The 15,671-nt window shown below is 40.5% G+C and overlaps 1 protein-coding gene across 2 annotated transcripts in view; it reads left to right on the top strand.

Annotated features, from left to right (window-relative positions):
• Positions 1–14,873, top strand: part of AFAP1 (actin filament associated protein 1) — a 111,060-nt gene extending 96,187 nt beyond the window's left edge. For both annotated transcript variants that reach the window (XM_041458432.1, XM_041458423.1), the window contains exons 12-17: positions 243–360; positions 3,812–3,926; positions 5,180–5,344; positions 5,919–6,109; positions 6,849–7,010; positions 11,455–14,873. In XM_041458432.1, the coding sequence (XP_041314366.1) occupies positions 243–360; positions 3,812–3,926; positions 5,180–5,344; positions 5,919–6,109; positions 6,849–7,010; positions 11,455–11,481 (778 nt within the window). In that variant the 3' untranslated portion in view covers positions 11,482–14,873. The remainder of the gene's footprint in view (positions 1–242; positions 361–3,811; positions 3,927–5,179; positions 5,345–5,918; positions 6,110–6,848; positions 7,011–11,454) is intronic.
• Positions 14,874–15,671: the final 798 nt, after the last annotated feature.

A 15,671-nucleotide genomic window follows, 5' to 3' on the forward strand; every position in this document is an offset into this window, starting at 1 on the left:
GTTGCCCTGCTGGCCCTCACACAATCATATCCCCCCTGTAAGAATGGAGAACAGGAACATATGTTGTGTTGCTGGCTGTAGCAGCAATGTGTGAGTAGCAAAGAAAGAAAAACTGCCCTGCAGAAAGTGAGAAGCTCTGTGCTTCCAGGCTCCATAATCAGGCACAGGAATATACTGCTGTTTCATCATTAAGGCTTAGGTTTAAGTGCTGGTTTTTATTCTTTTTACCTCGCGTTTTTCAGTTTCATGAACAGGCGGGTTATATCTACAAATCCGTACCGGGGCAGCGCTGCCAACGGCTACGCCTGTCCGAGTGGAATGGCACTTCATTACGATGATGTTCCCTGCATCAACGGATCGGTGAGAGCTGAATTTGCACTGAACAAATGGCTTGCATGTGTTGAATGCGTGGACGTCTGAAAATTGTATTATGTAAAGATCCTCACTGGGCAGTTTCCAGATGAACTCATATTTTTTTGATTGGTGGTTGCAAACTCCTCTCACACCTATAGAATATAAGGGCATGGGACATATTGTTTACATTAACCTGCATGTGAGCCAATGTGCATTTAAAAAGCAGTTGCCTGTTGATGATTTGTTGCCAAGTCCTTGAATATAATACTCACTTGAGAAGGTATTTTTTTGGATCACACTGGAAAGGGCAAAATTAAAGACTCAGTTACACCAGGCACTTTTTGATGTCCGTTGAAAAAACACCAAAATCCAAACACTTCTCAGTCCCTGTGGCTGTGTTCCTGAGGATTGCAGGTGCTGCTTGTCCCAGAGGAGAACCACAGTGGTCACTTCCATTTTCATAAATTGAGAGCTGATCATAGGCAGATGTGTAATAGGATTTAACATCTAGTGGATGCTAACCAAAAGCAATAGGGGGTCCTCAGGAAGGTTTACAGGGGAGCTACAGCCTATGTCAGCTCTTAATTTGGGCTATTGTGTAAAGACCCCACTAAGGGTGAACTCAAGAGAAATTAATAGTTTCAAAGTGTGAAATGGACTGGACATTCAGTCCATGCAAATACGTCTGTAATGTCCAAAAGGTATTAGAAATCTCCTCTTGGGAACAGTGCATGATTACTTGTGTGAAGAGCAGTCTTTGTGTAGTTCTTGTATGTGCTCATGCCTTTGTTTGAGTATGTACTGCCATGACCAGGATGGGTTAAGGAAAGATATTTAGCAGTCAGGTTGGTTTCTTTTAAGGTTAGTCAGATGAACCACTGGAGTACTATTGTTGAGCTTTCCATTTTTCTAAAAATTAAAAAAAAAAAGAGCTATTTTAATTCTAGCTCAGAATAAGAAATCTCCATCAAATAAAATGTGCTAGCATACCAGCAACTGATATTCATGGGAAAGACATGTATCCTGAACAAATTGAAAAAACAAGCTAGAAAAAACTTGGCTCCTGATAACTGCTAGGCTGTATTACTTTTAGCAACTCATGTACCAGATGTAATCCCACGGATTCATCTGTGTAAACTGTGAGGATCCCCCTGCTAACACAGTCTGCCTCTGGCCCTTGGTGCTCCAGCTACCAGCTGAAGGTGCAGTCAGGGTGTTAGGTTTGCTTGTACTCAGGGCTGAGGCTGTGAGCCATGGAATGCAGTGCTTGTTTTCCACACAGTGTCCTCCCCCCTCTTTCCAAAAAGTAGTAAGTGTATGCTCACTCTGCACTGAGGGCTTGCTGGAGTCCAAAGCATCACTAATGTTTTAATTTCACTTGGGAGGTTCTGCATGGTGCATTGTTGACTAACTGCCCAGGTGTGTGTGTTGCAGTGGGAACCAGAAGATGGCTTTCCTTCTTCTCGTAGCAGGAACATTGGAGAAGAAATGCTTTATGATAACGCAGGCCTGTACGATAACTTGCCGTCTCCAAAAATCTTTGCGCGCTATCCGCCAGCTGACAGGAAACCCAATAGGTTATCTACTGACAAACCCTCCTCTAACCATTACAAGTACCCTGTCTCATCCAATCTGTCTTCTGCTCAGTCTGTCACTAATACCTCTGCTGTGGGGAGGGGATCTGCCTCGCAGGTACTGTACTGTTTAATACTTAACAAAGCTTTTTATTTGTTCTGTTTGTCTGGTTGTTATCTGAAGGGACTCTTAGAGTACCTTAGTGTTAGCACTGAAGTGCCTGGAGTTTAGTTGTGAGCCCACTGAAAATGAAGCAGGTTTGCAAAGTTATAAATCCCAATGTGGAAGTAGTGGTACTTGGGAAAGGTATTGCCAACGTGTTCTTGATGATTTACAGATGGTGAATAATAAGAAAAAAATAAATGTGACCTTCCACACTTCACCTGAATGCATGCTGCCTTTTGGCTCCTCAGGCAGAGATGTGTTAGGAAAAAACCCAGAAAAGATAGGTGATTTGTGACCTGACTGTAACAGCAAATTTGGCTCTTTAGAATTGTACTAATCTATATATCATGTATACTTTGGTTATATGTTTTGTGAATATGCATATATATCATAACTTGATGTTATATATTTAGTAAATTATGTTGTATATGTTCATATATGCCATCTTTATATTACTGCCTGTTATTTTCTTCCCATAAAAAAAATAAGGCTATTTCTGTGCTGCTTTCTGAGGGTGGCTGCAGGCTTTTGTACCTCAGTCATGAACCTACAGAGCAGACGAAGTGCTGTGAGCTCAGCATTGTAGCAGATGGGCACAGCCCAGTAGGGAAACAGAGCAAGCCTTGCTTGCAGCCATGCCAGGAACCTTCTCAGAGCCCTTAGCTGGTCTCTGAAAGGTGGTCATTGGCTTAAGCCAATGTATCACAGTGTGAATATATCACAGTGATGCGTGGTTTTCAATCTCATCTGACATGGAACAGTTAAGATAAATTATTCCCTTGTATAAGGTACCTATCACACTGTGTGTTAACTCATTTAACCCTTACAAAAACTTCATATTGGAGTATTGGAATTCAGTGCAGTTGCAGAATTGGAGGTGGATGTGAGCAATAAATTACTGCAGCAGCAAGCTTCTCGGTGCGCTCCCAGTTCAGTCCTCACAAACCTTTGGAAGCAGGAGAACAGAGCCTGGCACACATTTGCCCTGTGCTTGGCTGGAGCATCCTCTATGGAGACACTATGAGCAGTCAGGACAGGGTTATCTTTCCAGGGTTCAGTCCTCTAAATGGAAACCCCTTGAACATGAGATGCTCTGTTCCTGGTAATCTTGTGAGCCTGTCTGGCCATTATGAGAGGGTTTTTTTAAGTAAGAAAAGCTTTCAAGTAGTATCTAGAAGTTGTATAAGGGAAAAACGATGTGTTAACTCCTGGATTTTAAAAACATGTAATAATCATATTGTTTAAAAAAAAATACCCACAAGGATGGCAAGGTCATATAGTAAATAAGAAATCATGTTGAATTTTTGTGTGGCAAACCCTGTAGGTTTCACTGTGTGAAATTAACTCTGAAAAACTTGTGTTTCAAGAGTCTTTACTGTAAAAATTTTTTCAAAGGTACATTTTTTCCTGCCTTGCAATAGTTTTCTTAATATTGTAAAATCCAGGGTTCTAAACACCTTGGAAACCATGATGCCGCCAGAAACAAGGAGTTTTCCCCTTGTTATCCTGTGATTGCTGGCACGGCTCCTGCTGAGCAGGCAGCTCCCAGAGGCATCTCTGGAGGAAGCGCCGTCTCCAGCTCAATCAATGAGCTCTATTAAGGCTCTCTGATGTAGCAAGCAGCTTTCTATCAAGCCCTGCCCTTGATGAAAGGGTGAAAGTAATGCCAGTGGCACGGGAATAGCTGGAGCCCATTTGTACTTTTGTTTTCAAACAGTTTAAAGGCAAGAAGCCTCCTGTGACTACTAATGGCATCACCGGAAAAGCGAGAACTTTAAACAGCCAGCCGAAGAAATCTGAGGCGGTTTCCTGTGTGAAGCGCACTGCATCCAGTAAGTGTCTGTCCTCGCTGCTGCCCGTGGGGAGTGGGGACAGGAGGGTGCCCGAAAGAGCTCTTGTCTTGGCAGGCAAGGTGCAGAACCAGTGTGGTTTTTGTGAGCTGGAGGCCGAGGTGGAGATGCCAAGACTGAACAGGAGATACCTTGGTGACTTGACTCCAGCCACACCACGCGAGAAAAGGGTGTCTGTCATATGGGGGAATGATGAATATGAAATGTGGACCTGTGGCTGCTGCAAAGTCATGAGGACAGCAGGGAAAAAAGAAGGATGATGATTCTTCATTTGGAGCAGAGAGGAATTCTATATTCCTGTTGGAAAAGGAGGGTGAGGAGCTGCTGTAGAAGCAAGAACACTGTGTTGCTCAAAAGTGGACTTACTAATGAAGTCTTATTTAAGAAGCCATGGATTTAATGGCAACAAGAGAAATTGGTGTTAGACTTTAGGACAAAAGTAAATAGCTTCTAACTGACTAAAACTGGCTCAACAGCTCTTTGTTGTAATCAGGAATGATTTCATATCATAGAGTGTGCCTTCAGACATGTGACAGACAAAGTGATCTCTTAGCTGACCTATCTTCTTTGAGTCTGCAACTGGAGCAGAGCTATAGAGGGGGCTGTGATAGGAATTAGACCACAAATGTATGTGAGCCATGAAATGAAAGCATTTGTGTGGGAAATTAAAAAAAGAAGAAGAAAGCTGCCAAGTATCAAAGAAGTGTGAACATCTTTGTATTCTCTTTTGTAAGGTGAGAAAAGATGTGCACTTGAAGTAGGAATGAAAGCCAGGCAAAAGGCCAAGCAGGTGGTTTTTCTTCTGACCCTTCCAATTAGAAACGAAGGGTTCATAGCTAGAGAGGAGCCTCCTTTCCATCTTCTGAACTACAGAGAAAGGCAAGGCCATTTTTCAAAACCAGTGTGCTATAAAGTAACTGGTATTTCTCATTTTCCTCATGTAAATATAAAGAACATACTCTATCCCATACTCTATCCCATATATTTGTTGTAGCAGTGCTGCAGAACTTGGCAGAAATCATGGACCTTGAGAAAGAGCCAGTGGAAGAGGAAGGCCAAACATTTTCCTCAAACCATAGAATTATAGAATAGTTTGGGTTGGCAGGGAGCCTTGAAGATCATCCAGTTGCAACACCCAAGCCATGACATGCTTCGTGTCATGTTTAATCTCAGGGACTAAGTCAGGGTTGTGCTGTTAGTTTAAACCCTGATTAACTACAGTCTGATACTTGCAGATGCAGAGCAGTACAAATATGGCAAGAATCGTGTGGAGGCAGATGCAAAGAGATTACAAAGCAAAGAGGAGGAGCTCCTGAAGAAAAAAGAAGCCCTCCGGAACAGGCTGGCCCAGCTCCGGAAAGAAAGAAAAGATCTGCGTGCTGCCATTGAAGTCAATGCTGGTAGGAGGTGCTTTTTGTGCTGAAGTCTCACCTGAGAATTAGGCTTAGTTATCTAAACAGCTTTGTATTCTGTGCTGAAGACGTGTCACCCTAAACAAGGTTAGGTTCCGATGCTGAGCAATACTCTGTAACATCTATATTTGCTTTCTGTATAGATACAAAATGTATAAGATAAAAATACATATGAGTAAGTGTATGTACTTGTTTTATAAATGCATGTCTATGTATACCCATGCCTAAGGAATTACACTGGTGAGAACTTCAGGTAAGCAGAACATGGGAATAATTTTTTTGTCACTGGCTAATTATATTTTTATGATATAGAAAAATAAAGAAAACAATACTGATTTGAAACCAGGCTAGATATCTAGGAATGTCACTTGATAGAAGGCATTTGATTTACGCTACTAAACTTTTTACATGAAAAAAGTGTTTTATGTAAAGTACCTAATTTTTTTTTCTTGTCACTGATATGTAGAAAACTTGTTTCCTTACTTTTTAGAAAGATAATAATTTCTCTAAGTGTCAATTTAACATATTATTATTGAAATAATAAAATTGCTGTGAATGACAGGCAGGAAGACCCAAGTGATTCTTGAGGACAAGTTAAAGAAGCTGGAAGAGGAGTGTAAGCAGAAGGAGGCTGAGCGTGTCAATCTGGAGCTGGAACTGACTGAGGTGAAGGAGAGCCTTAAGAAAGCCTTGGCTGGTGGCATCACACTGGGCTTGGCTATTGAGCCCAAATCAGGAACATCAAGCCCACAGGTATGCAAAGCCATTGAACATGCAAATCCCAGTACCATGGCTGGGAGTGCTCAGCCTTCCCAGCTCCAGCAAAAAATGAGTAGGAACTGAGATTTGTATAATGGTTTATTAAGCCCAAGAAATGAGAGCAGAATTAAATGCCTTTCCGTGTTATTTGTATTTCCTGCAGCAGCAGGAAGCAGGTAGACATAGGAATCACAGGCAGGATATGTTAGGATAATGTGCAAAAAGCCAGCACCTTGTCCTCAGTGGTTGCATAAGTGCAGGAACCAAGACATTGCTCCAGCCCAGGAAGATTTAAATGCACAAAGTCATCATGCAGTGATGAAGACCTGCTTGTGCTGGTCCCCTGTCAGTTCTGTCACACTCTGCAAGGGCTGCATCTCACACCTTCAGGGTGGAGCTTGGCAGTCCCAGCTTGTGCTATAGATCTGTGTCTGAAGCAGCCATCACAGAAAGATAGAGAGGGATACATCAGTTACCCTGGATTATCCATGATTGTTTAATCAGAGACCCATAGTTGTTTAACAGAAAAGAAACTTCAATTTTCATCCCAGAACATGCATGCACATTATTTTGTTTCTTCTAATCTCCTTTTCATTTATTCATCATTATTATGAATATAGTTTCTTTAAAAAAGAGTTCTGCAGTTCTGAATCTAAAGTAGAACATATTGCACATGTGACTACTTGGTGACTACTTGGAGGAAACTTAATATAGGCTTTTCACTCTTTATTAGTCTCCAATTTTCAAGCACCGAACTTTGGAAAACTCTCCGATCTCCAGCTGTGATACCAGTGATACTGAGTGCTCCATCCCTGTGAACAGTGCAGCAGCTCTGAAGCGACCTCCCTCATCAAACAATTCTCCATGTCGAGGCCATGTCCTTCGAAAAGCAAAGGTGAGAGCACTGATGTCTTAATTGTCTTCTTCTGAGCTTTTTCATACTTTTTTTACAAAGTCTTATTTAGCCTTAAGAAGAGAATATCTGAATTATTCATATTACAATATAAATACTGCTGGTTTGGGGAACCTTCTGCAGAAGAATTGGTGAGTAAGTTTGGGATACAGATTTGCCTCTACTCTGATTCCGTGTTTTTCTCTGTTGCTTTATAGATTTAATTTGCAAAGTAAGTAGTCTGTGGTGTAGACAGTCCATGTGTCCACTACTCTGTGTAGCAGAGAAGTGGTTAAAAGAGCACTGTTACAGTGATCAGAAATGGCACAAGAGTGGGTCTGTTCTTTTCCTGCCACTGCAAGAACAGAATAGATGTACATTATAATTAATGACAGTGTGTTGTGCAAGTATCTGCTCAATGTACATTTAAAGTAAAAGTTGAATTACTTCAATTTTGTCTTGCAAGTACCAGGCTGAAATTCGCTGTCCTCTTTTCTAATTTTTGTGGTTTAGTTTAAATGGGATTTGTGTGACCATTCTTCCGGGCTGAATTTGCTGGCAACATAAACATGTGGGCCACACATAACCAAGTGTGACAGTTAATAGTGTTGGGCCCAAGCTTTTGTTTATTTAGTATTTATTAGTAATATTTATTATTAGTATTTTATTTTGTTCACTGCTAGTTGTAATTATAAACAGCAATAATCATAAACACTTGTTCATGAAGGCTATTTCCTTTTTTCATTGATGTCTTCTCTACTGGGATTTCTTCAAGTAACTATTGTTACATGTATTCATTGATTATATACATTTCTAGTGTCTGAGCATAAGCCTGGAACCTAAATGTATAGATACTGAAAAATCATGTCAAAAATTATTTTATTATTAAATTATCGTAATAGAATTATTTTTTTCTGATACCCTATTTGAGACAGCTTTCTCAGCCTTCTTCTACCCCCTTTGCATGGACGTCAACTGCTTTTTCCTGCCAGTTAGCCTGATTCATTTAAATCCAACTAAGAATAATTACACTCAGCATAATAGGTTTCAGTTCTAATCAACTTAGAAGTCTGCAGCCTGTGTTTCAAACCTGAGGAAGGATTTATGTGCTCTAAAGCTTATCTGTGTATTCCAATTATAACCTAATTTGTGCCATAACGATATCATCTCTAACTGGACACTTTGTCTTAGATGTGGATGTTAGCTCAGCAGTGCTCAGGGAGTGTGGTCTAGCAGAGCACAGTGCTTGCAAATGGGAGCATGGATTTGTGCTGGACAGGCACATTAAATCCAGGCATCTAATCGTTACAGCTGGAGAAACCAGAGCTTTATAAAAACCTAAATGTTTTTGGTGTAAAGAATACCTTCCTGTAGTACATTTTTTATGCTCAGCACATACCATAGAGGAAAAGCCCTGCTGTGTTGCTTGGTGTCAGTGTGCGTTGGATGGCACAAGAAGTTGGTCAAGTTGGCAGAGGAATCTTGGATATAGGATTAGAGGATTAGACTAATCAAAAAGGATATGGAGCAACTAAGCATATTTTTCCCATGCTGGGAAAAACAACTCAAAGTATCCAATTCAGCTTTAACAGCTTTTTCCCTAAAACCTCAGGCACTAAATATTAAGAGTGAAATTTTGCTGAATTAGATAGTGCAACCCAATCTGTTCCCAGCCCACTGGCAGCCACAGCTGCCATCAGGTGCACATCTGCAGCACCCCCACGCTCGGGGGTCGCTGTACATGTGCGGGGGTGGAATTTGGCTCTCAATTCTTTTGGCCTTTTGCAGTTGCAAGTGAGCTCAGGCCTTGTAGATGTGGCTCAGGAAAGGGCGTCACACGTGAGTGTCCCAGAGCAGGATTTGGCTCTCCATGCTTGGATGTCAGTGCGGTTTGTGGGAGCGAAGCAGATCCCACGTCTGTGCTTGCGCTTGCATCTCCAGCAGCTGGCACACCTCCCAGCTCTGAGGGAGTTGTGCAAACGTTCAAAATGTCAGAATATGGTTTTTCCCCTTGGTGTGTATTCGAATGCACGGAATGCCTCCCTTCTTGGCCTTTCCCTTGCACGGAGGATGCTGAGCCTGTCACCTGCCAGCCTCGTGTCACAGCCGTACTCACCCCACAGCGCTGCGCCTGTGCTGGGGCAGCTGCTGCTGCTGTGCCCTGCAAGCTGGGACAGCAGGCACCTGGGACAGCAGCTTTGGAAGCTCTGCCACAAAAAGCTTTCTCTCAGATCACTAACGTTAGAAGGAAATACAGAGAGAAGCAGCAAGACAAATCCAGTGTAAGAAAGAGCAGCGATTTGGGGATTGGTTGTTCAGGACTCACATTGTACATACACATACACATGCATACATACATTCAAATCTTTTAGCTTTTCTTTTTGCAAGCATCTTTAAACTTTTTTTAGAAAGTAATTATGCATATTTTTAAGAAGCCAGAAGGCATTTGAATTGCAATTTTGTCTAATCTGTACTTGGCTAGAAATGGAGACTCCAGTTAAAATACGGAAAATAATAGTCTGCATCAGTAGTCCTAGAGAAGTAAAAAGATTCAAATATCCTTGCTGTACAGCAATTATTTAAGCATTTCACATATTAATTTAAATATCAAATTAGTTTCTAAAATCAAATTGTTATGTGCAGCAAGAAAACTGCAATTAGTATTCCTGATTTGTTTTTTAAACTTGTGGGCTGGTGAATGTCAGCATCTTACATCTTGCTTGTGTTCAAATACTGGAGAAGAAAAGGAGCTGTCCCAGTTTCCCAGCTCCCAGTCAGGCTGTCAGTGTTGACTTAGACATTCTTTCCTTGGTGTGAACCTGCAGGAACAGTGGAAAGAAACAAAAGGTTCCTTTTGCACCTGCTAAAGAAGCTTCTGCTTTCAATGCTTATTTAACACTTCAAAGAAATCTCCTCCCAGTTGCTTAGCCAAGGACTTCCTTTATAGCTTTGATAGCATATCTATAGAGAACACAGATTTAATAGAGTTTTTAAAGTAATCTAATTTCTACCAGTACTGTGTTTTAACTTTAGAATTACCATAATTTGAAGAGTAAAACTGAATATTTAAAATACACTGAATTTTAGTAAAAGCACTATTTAAATTTTAAAAAAAGCCAACACAAGTTTAGAAACAAAGTAAATTAATGTCTAATTTCAAAACCAAAGGATTTTTTTTTTCTTACATTGCTAAAGCAGCCACCAACTGTGACCTTTACTGTTATTTTACAACAGCTGAAGAGGTGTCATGGCCATACAGCTGTTCAGCCAGACTAATGCTCTTACTGCTTTCAGCAGCAGGAGAAGCTATTTACGTGCATAACTGATGGATTTCAGTCAGAGCTCTTAAATGTTGTGGAATGAGTGTTAAATTCAGGAATTCAGGTTGGAAGCCAAGTCAGCAGGCTGCCTGCAGAGTGCCTCTCTCTGGTGGGTCAGAGAGGAATCTGCAGCCCCCAGTGCCTGGTGAGGGCAGCTGGGCGACTGCTCCAAGGGGATTGCTGGAGCCAGAGGCCACCTTCTGAGGATCTCCAGTAGTTCCTGATGGCTGTAAGGTGTCATTCAGGGAGGGGTACAGGGTGGATGTCCTAAGGTGAGCCCATCCTGCTTCAGCCCTTCTGCTCCTGTGTGCTGTTAGGAGATGCTGCAGGTGACATTGGATAGCTGCAGGTTTTACTGACCTGGGGGCTCAGCTGTAGCAATCTCATGATTTTCACTTACGTGGCAGAAGAAATGGCAATACCTTGCTTGAGACATATGACCAAAAGCATTATAGATTACATTTCTTGCTGTGGATGGTGTCCTTGTCCTCAGCTAACAGGTGAGGAAACTGAGGCACAGAAAGTCAAAGCAATTTCTTTAACTTGCCGGGCAGTAGCTCAATTTGGATTATCTATAAGGGAAACAAATGCAGTGCAAACTGACTTGTTTCTCTTAACCCTGCCTGTTAGTCTCTCTGCTAAGTAGCTCTTTTTAGTCATAGATTTATGTGTTTGCCATGAGTCTTATAATAAAAAAATTGAAGAGCAGTAAAGCAATCACTTGTTGTCAGCTCTGAGAGATATTGAGGGCTTCCTGCTGGCTCCCATGAGTCATTTAGAGAGCCTTGTGTGCTTAAATCAGCCTCTCCCTTACTCAGGGAGAGCTGAGTGCTTTACACCAGCTGTGGGGTGTGAATTGCTCCAGAAGTCCCCTCTGCAGAATACAAACATGGCTTATTTGCACTGCACTAGAAAATAGGTTGCTGGAATAGCTGTGGAAGGGTGGATGCTGTGCACGGACTATCAGAACATACTTGCTAGCATTCCCTAATTTTTGGGCTGAATCCAGCAAAGTTAATGGAACAACTGTTATTGACATTGAGTTGTGGCTTAGCAGATAAAATGACATCAGCGAAATATGCTGATTTCTTTTAACGTTTTCTGTATCTTTTTTCCCCCCTTTCCAGGAATGGGAGATGAAAAATGGAACATAAACATAACAAAGCCACTCACTTTCCATAAAGGCCTTACCTACTACAGACCAAGACATAGGCTGCAAAGGACTCACCTGGAAGGTCACATCAAGTGATAAAACATAAGAAGTTTTATAACTCTGTTAAGTTAATGGTAGCTTGGAGCTAATTTGCCTGTATTCCCTCTACTGTATTGCTGTGTAACTACGTGTGCCCCTTTTTATTAGCTGTAACTCCTTGTTTGCAACTTCACCGGTAGAGAAAATGAAAACCAAAAAAACCCAACCATAGGAACTAAAAAGGAGCATAAAGTCACAGTTGAAAGTTTACTTTGCTGAACCAGCAAAGAACCAGCAATGTTAATTATAGTGCATCAGACGGCTGGAACACTGCTGAAGACTGGTGTGAAATCCTGACTCCTGCAGGTTAAAACTGCCTTTGGAACTCTGTCACAGGGCAGGTCTAACTCACCAGCAGAGGCTTTGCTGGTGGCTGCTCGCGTGGCCAGACAAACGTGAGGAAATGTGGTGGCAGAAGCAGCAGTGCCTGCTCAGCCCAGCAGCTCTGCAGGGCCACCGCCCTCCGTGGCACGACAGCCACTCCTTGGTGAAGCGTTCTGCGGACACTTTCTAGACAGATGCTTTTGTCATTGGGAGATAAAAAGCTGCCAAACTTCGAGACAGATGCGTTTTTGTACGTTCTCTTTATTGCTGTTCTGAAGCACCGGTCATTTTCAAAGGTCATGTTCTTGAGCTATGACTTGTTCCTGATTTTTTTAAAAGGCAAACAGGTATTTTTAGATACTGCTTCTTTTCTATACATTTTAAAGAAGAAAAAGAAAACAATTGAACTTAGTCCTCAACAGAAAATGGCAACTCAGAATAACTTATGCAGTCAGTCTTGTTTTGTTTTTTATAATATAGTATTGTTAAACTTGAGGTATAGAACACTGCTGTACTTAGTTTCCTTTGTCTGTTTTCAGACCTCAGCTATTATTTTTGAGGAAGATGGACTGAAAAGGTAATAATTTTCAGACTCTTTTATTAACAGTTTAACAAATAATTGGGGATTTTCTCAAACAGGAGTCCATTTCTGATTACTGGGAAACAGCATCTTGCATTTTAGTCTGTAAAATTATAAAAATCTGTTTTTCTTTGTCTCCATCCATGTCATTCCTGAGAAATTACATGCAGTAAATTGCCACTGAAGCCCTTCAAAATCTCAAGATTGGTTTTAAAAACTCAGAAGGGGATTAGGGGGAGAATGTATAAGATGGCTTATTTTAAGTTTTTCTCTTCTGTGTTTTTTTAGGCCTTTGGAGAGCTTTCAATCATACTCTCAATATTTTTTTCCTCCTCAACTGTGAGGAATAGAAAATTAATTTTAAAAATTATCTCAAAATATAAGTAGTATTTTAATCACAGATGTTAGGGTTGGAGTCTTGATAATTAGTTAAGACTGCAGTTAAAATCACAGAAGTTGGCACGATAGCAGTTATCAAGGATCCCGCCCCTTTCTGGCCAAGCCTGCAGATTATCTCTTACCTTTAGGAATGGGTGCAACTCCTGGAGGGATTCTCACTGGGATTCTCAGCTGAGCTGGATGCCAGAGGACTTCCTGCAGGAGCTTGTGGGATTTGAAGGCACAGATCTGTCAGAAAGACCTGACAGCTGGCAGGAGATGGGGCTGTGTCCCGTTCCCAGATGCATTTAGGGCCAGGGACCCGGCTGACCTGAGCAGTGTAGGAATGGGCCCAGCAGGAGAAAAGGCTCTTTGCTTCTTGTGGCTGTACTTGGTACAAAGGGCCACAGGAAGGCAGATACAGTAGGAAAGCAAGTGTCAGTGTGGTTTTCATTGAAAACACAATTTTTTAATATTGGTTTAGGTCACTTATTAACTCTCTAACTTGGGGGCACATTCTGTACTGTGTGACTATGGACTAAACAGCGTCAAATACCCATAAATAATAGCAGAAACAAATTTGAGGCAAAAGTAAGTTCATTTAGGCTTTTTATTTCAAATTAAGTTATTTATTTGTATATTTCAATAAATATTTAATTTATATCTGTACATATTTATAATGCAAATTAGGCTTCTAGTCAACGTTAGCAGTGATGTAACAGTTGTCATTAAGAAGTGGTCCCGCATCAAGGAATGCAGAGTAGTCAAAAGCCAGATCACTTTTCTTGTTTACCCAATATTGGCATTGTCTCTTTCCACCCCCTTATCCCATGGTAAAAAAAAAAAAAAAAAAAAAAAAAAAAGGAAAAAAAGAAAAATTCCTTGGTAAGGACAGGTTTTAATCTGAGCCTGAGGTGGATGTGTGTCAGTCTCTGCTCAGGCAAATGGAAATTGTGTGGTGCAGCCTTCCTTTAATGCCTGTTGCACAGGGGCTGCCCCCTAAATTAAACATCTTTCCCTCTTCCTCCAGCAAAGGCTCCACAAAGCCACTACCACGTTAGTCTATTCTGTGTAACAGCCAATGTTCTGAAAGGAGGAAAACCAAAAAGCTTGGGAAATAACCTCTCTATAGACCACTCTCAGTGCTGTGAAATGTACTCTGTCGCCTTGAATAGCATTATTGCTGCACAATTTTTTATAAAGAGCAACAGAACTTGTATTTTTCACCATCTTTAGATTCCAGGATCACCAGGCAAACTCAGCCATAGAGCAGCATGACTTTTGTTTTAAAGGAAAACTCTTGTATTTTGAACCATTTCTATGTCTTCTAAGAAAATGTAACACTTATGCTTCCTCACCAAATGCCTGTTACTGTACCAGGTGCTTTTTTTAAATTGTTTGTTTTGTTTGGTTTTTTTCAATGGTTGATGCTTTTTTTATAAAAAACCCACTGTAACTTTGGGGGATAAAGGGCGTTTTTTTAATGAGATGATTGTGGCAATTTGATTTTTCAAATGGAGAATATTAATTTAGTATCAAGTTTTGTTAGACACTTTCAAATTAATTGGCCAAGGGTGTATGTTGTATGATAATGTTCTCATATTAAGAATGTAATTATTTCCTTATTGTATTTTTTAAAAAACAAAATCATATTTAAAAAAAAATCTCTGTGAAAAAAAGCATGATAGAAACATGAAAAAAAAGGTTTTGTTTTATTTTTGTTATTGGATATGTTGGCAGTGCCCATTATAACTGACTGTAAATATAGCCTTTCTACTGTATTTCTCAGTGTATTTAAGTTCTTTTTGACACACATTCATGGACACTTCTGTTAATAAAAAAAAAACCCCAACAAATGTCCAAAATAAACCCACCTTCAAATGTGTGTCTCAGTAGCTTCAACTAACTTTATGCCTTTCTAGTTTATTCTTCAGAAAGTCTTGTAAAGTGTGAAAACAGACTGGCACCTGGTAGGTGCGACAGATCCCAGACCATTATTAATAAAGTTACCTGTCAAAAGAAGGATTTGCATTGTTGTTTCTTGGTGTTTGTCAGTTCCAGAAGCACCTTCAGGTGCTGGGATGGCACCTTAGCAGCTCTCCTACAATAGAGACTCAGCTGAGAACCATTCTCCCGTGCCAGTCAGTTGAAGAATGTCTGGACATTGTCATGAGTATTTTTTGGTGTCAGTTGTATCCCCATTTAACTGAGCAGTGACCTCCTGCAACTTGAATGCAGCCCAAGGACTCTCTTGGCAATGGAAATGTGGAATTTGATGTATTTAGAGCTCCTAGCAGCACGTCCTGCTTGCCTGTTTCATCTGCACCAGTTTGCTTAGATCAACTTCACTAATAAATTATGCAATATGTAAAACATTAAAAATTACCTCTAAGAAATGAAAGTGGATTAAAATTAAACTGAGCTGATTACCAGTCTACTTAAAGATGAATGTAGCAATTTCTTATAGATGACTGACAGATGAGATTGAGAAGTGTTAAGCTGTAATTACTCCTTGCTGCTTTTCTTAGATTTTTCTCTGGTTCTTGTTACACCACAATTATTCCCAAATTTATAAAGTGGAAAGCTTAAGTAGAATATACATTTCATTTTCCCAAACTGAGAGATGCAACATTCTAAAGTAGTTAATTAGGGTTTTTTTCTGTAGTTACAGCCTCCAAGATCATAATGGAGTTTTAATAGCTAGGTCCATGTACTGCATAATAACAATTAAAGACAAAAAAAAAAAAGAAAATAAACAAAAAGTAACCTAAAAAAACCTCAGGGAAAAAAAATAAACCTGCCATAATCCT

Source organism: Pyrgilauda ruficollis, unplaced genomic scaffold, assembly GCF_017590135.1.
Source record: "Pyrgilauda ruficollis isolate IOZ18807 unplaced genomic scaffold, ASM1759013v1 scaffold1, whole genome shotgun sequence".
Lineage (NCBI taxonomy): Eukaryota > Metazoa > Chordata > Aves > Passeriformes > Passeridae > Pyrgilauda > Pyrgilauda ruficollis.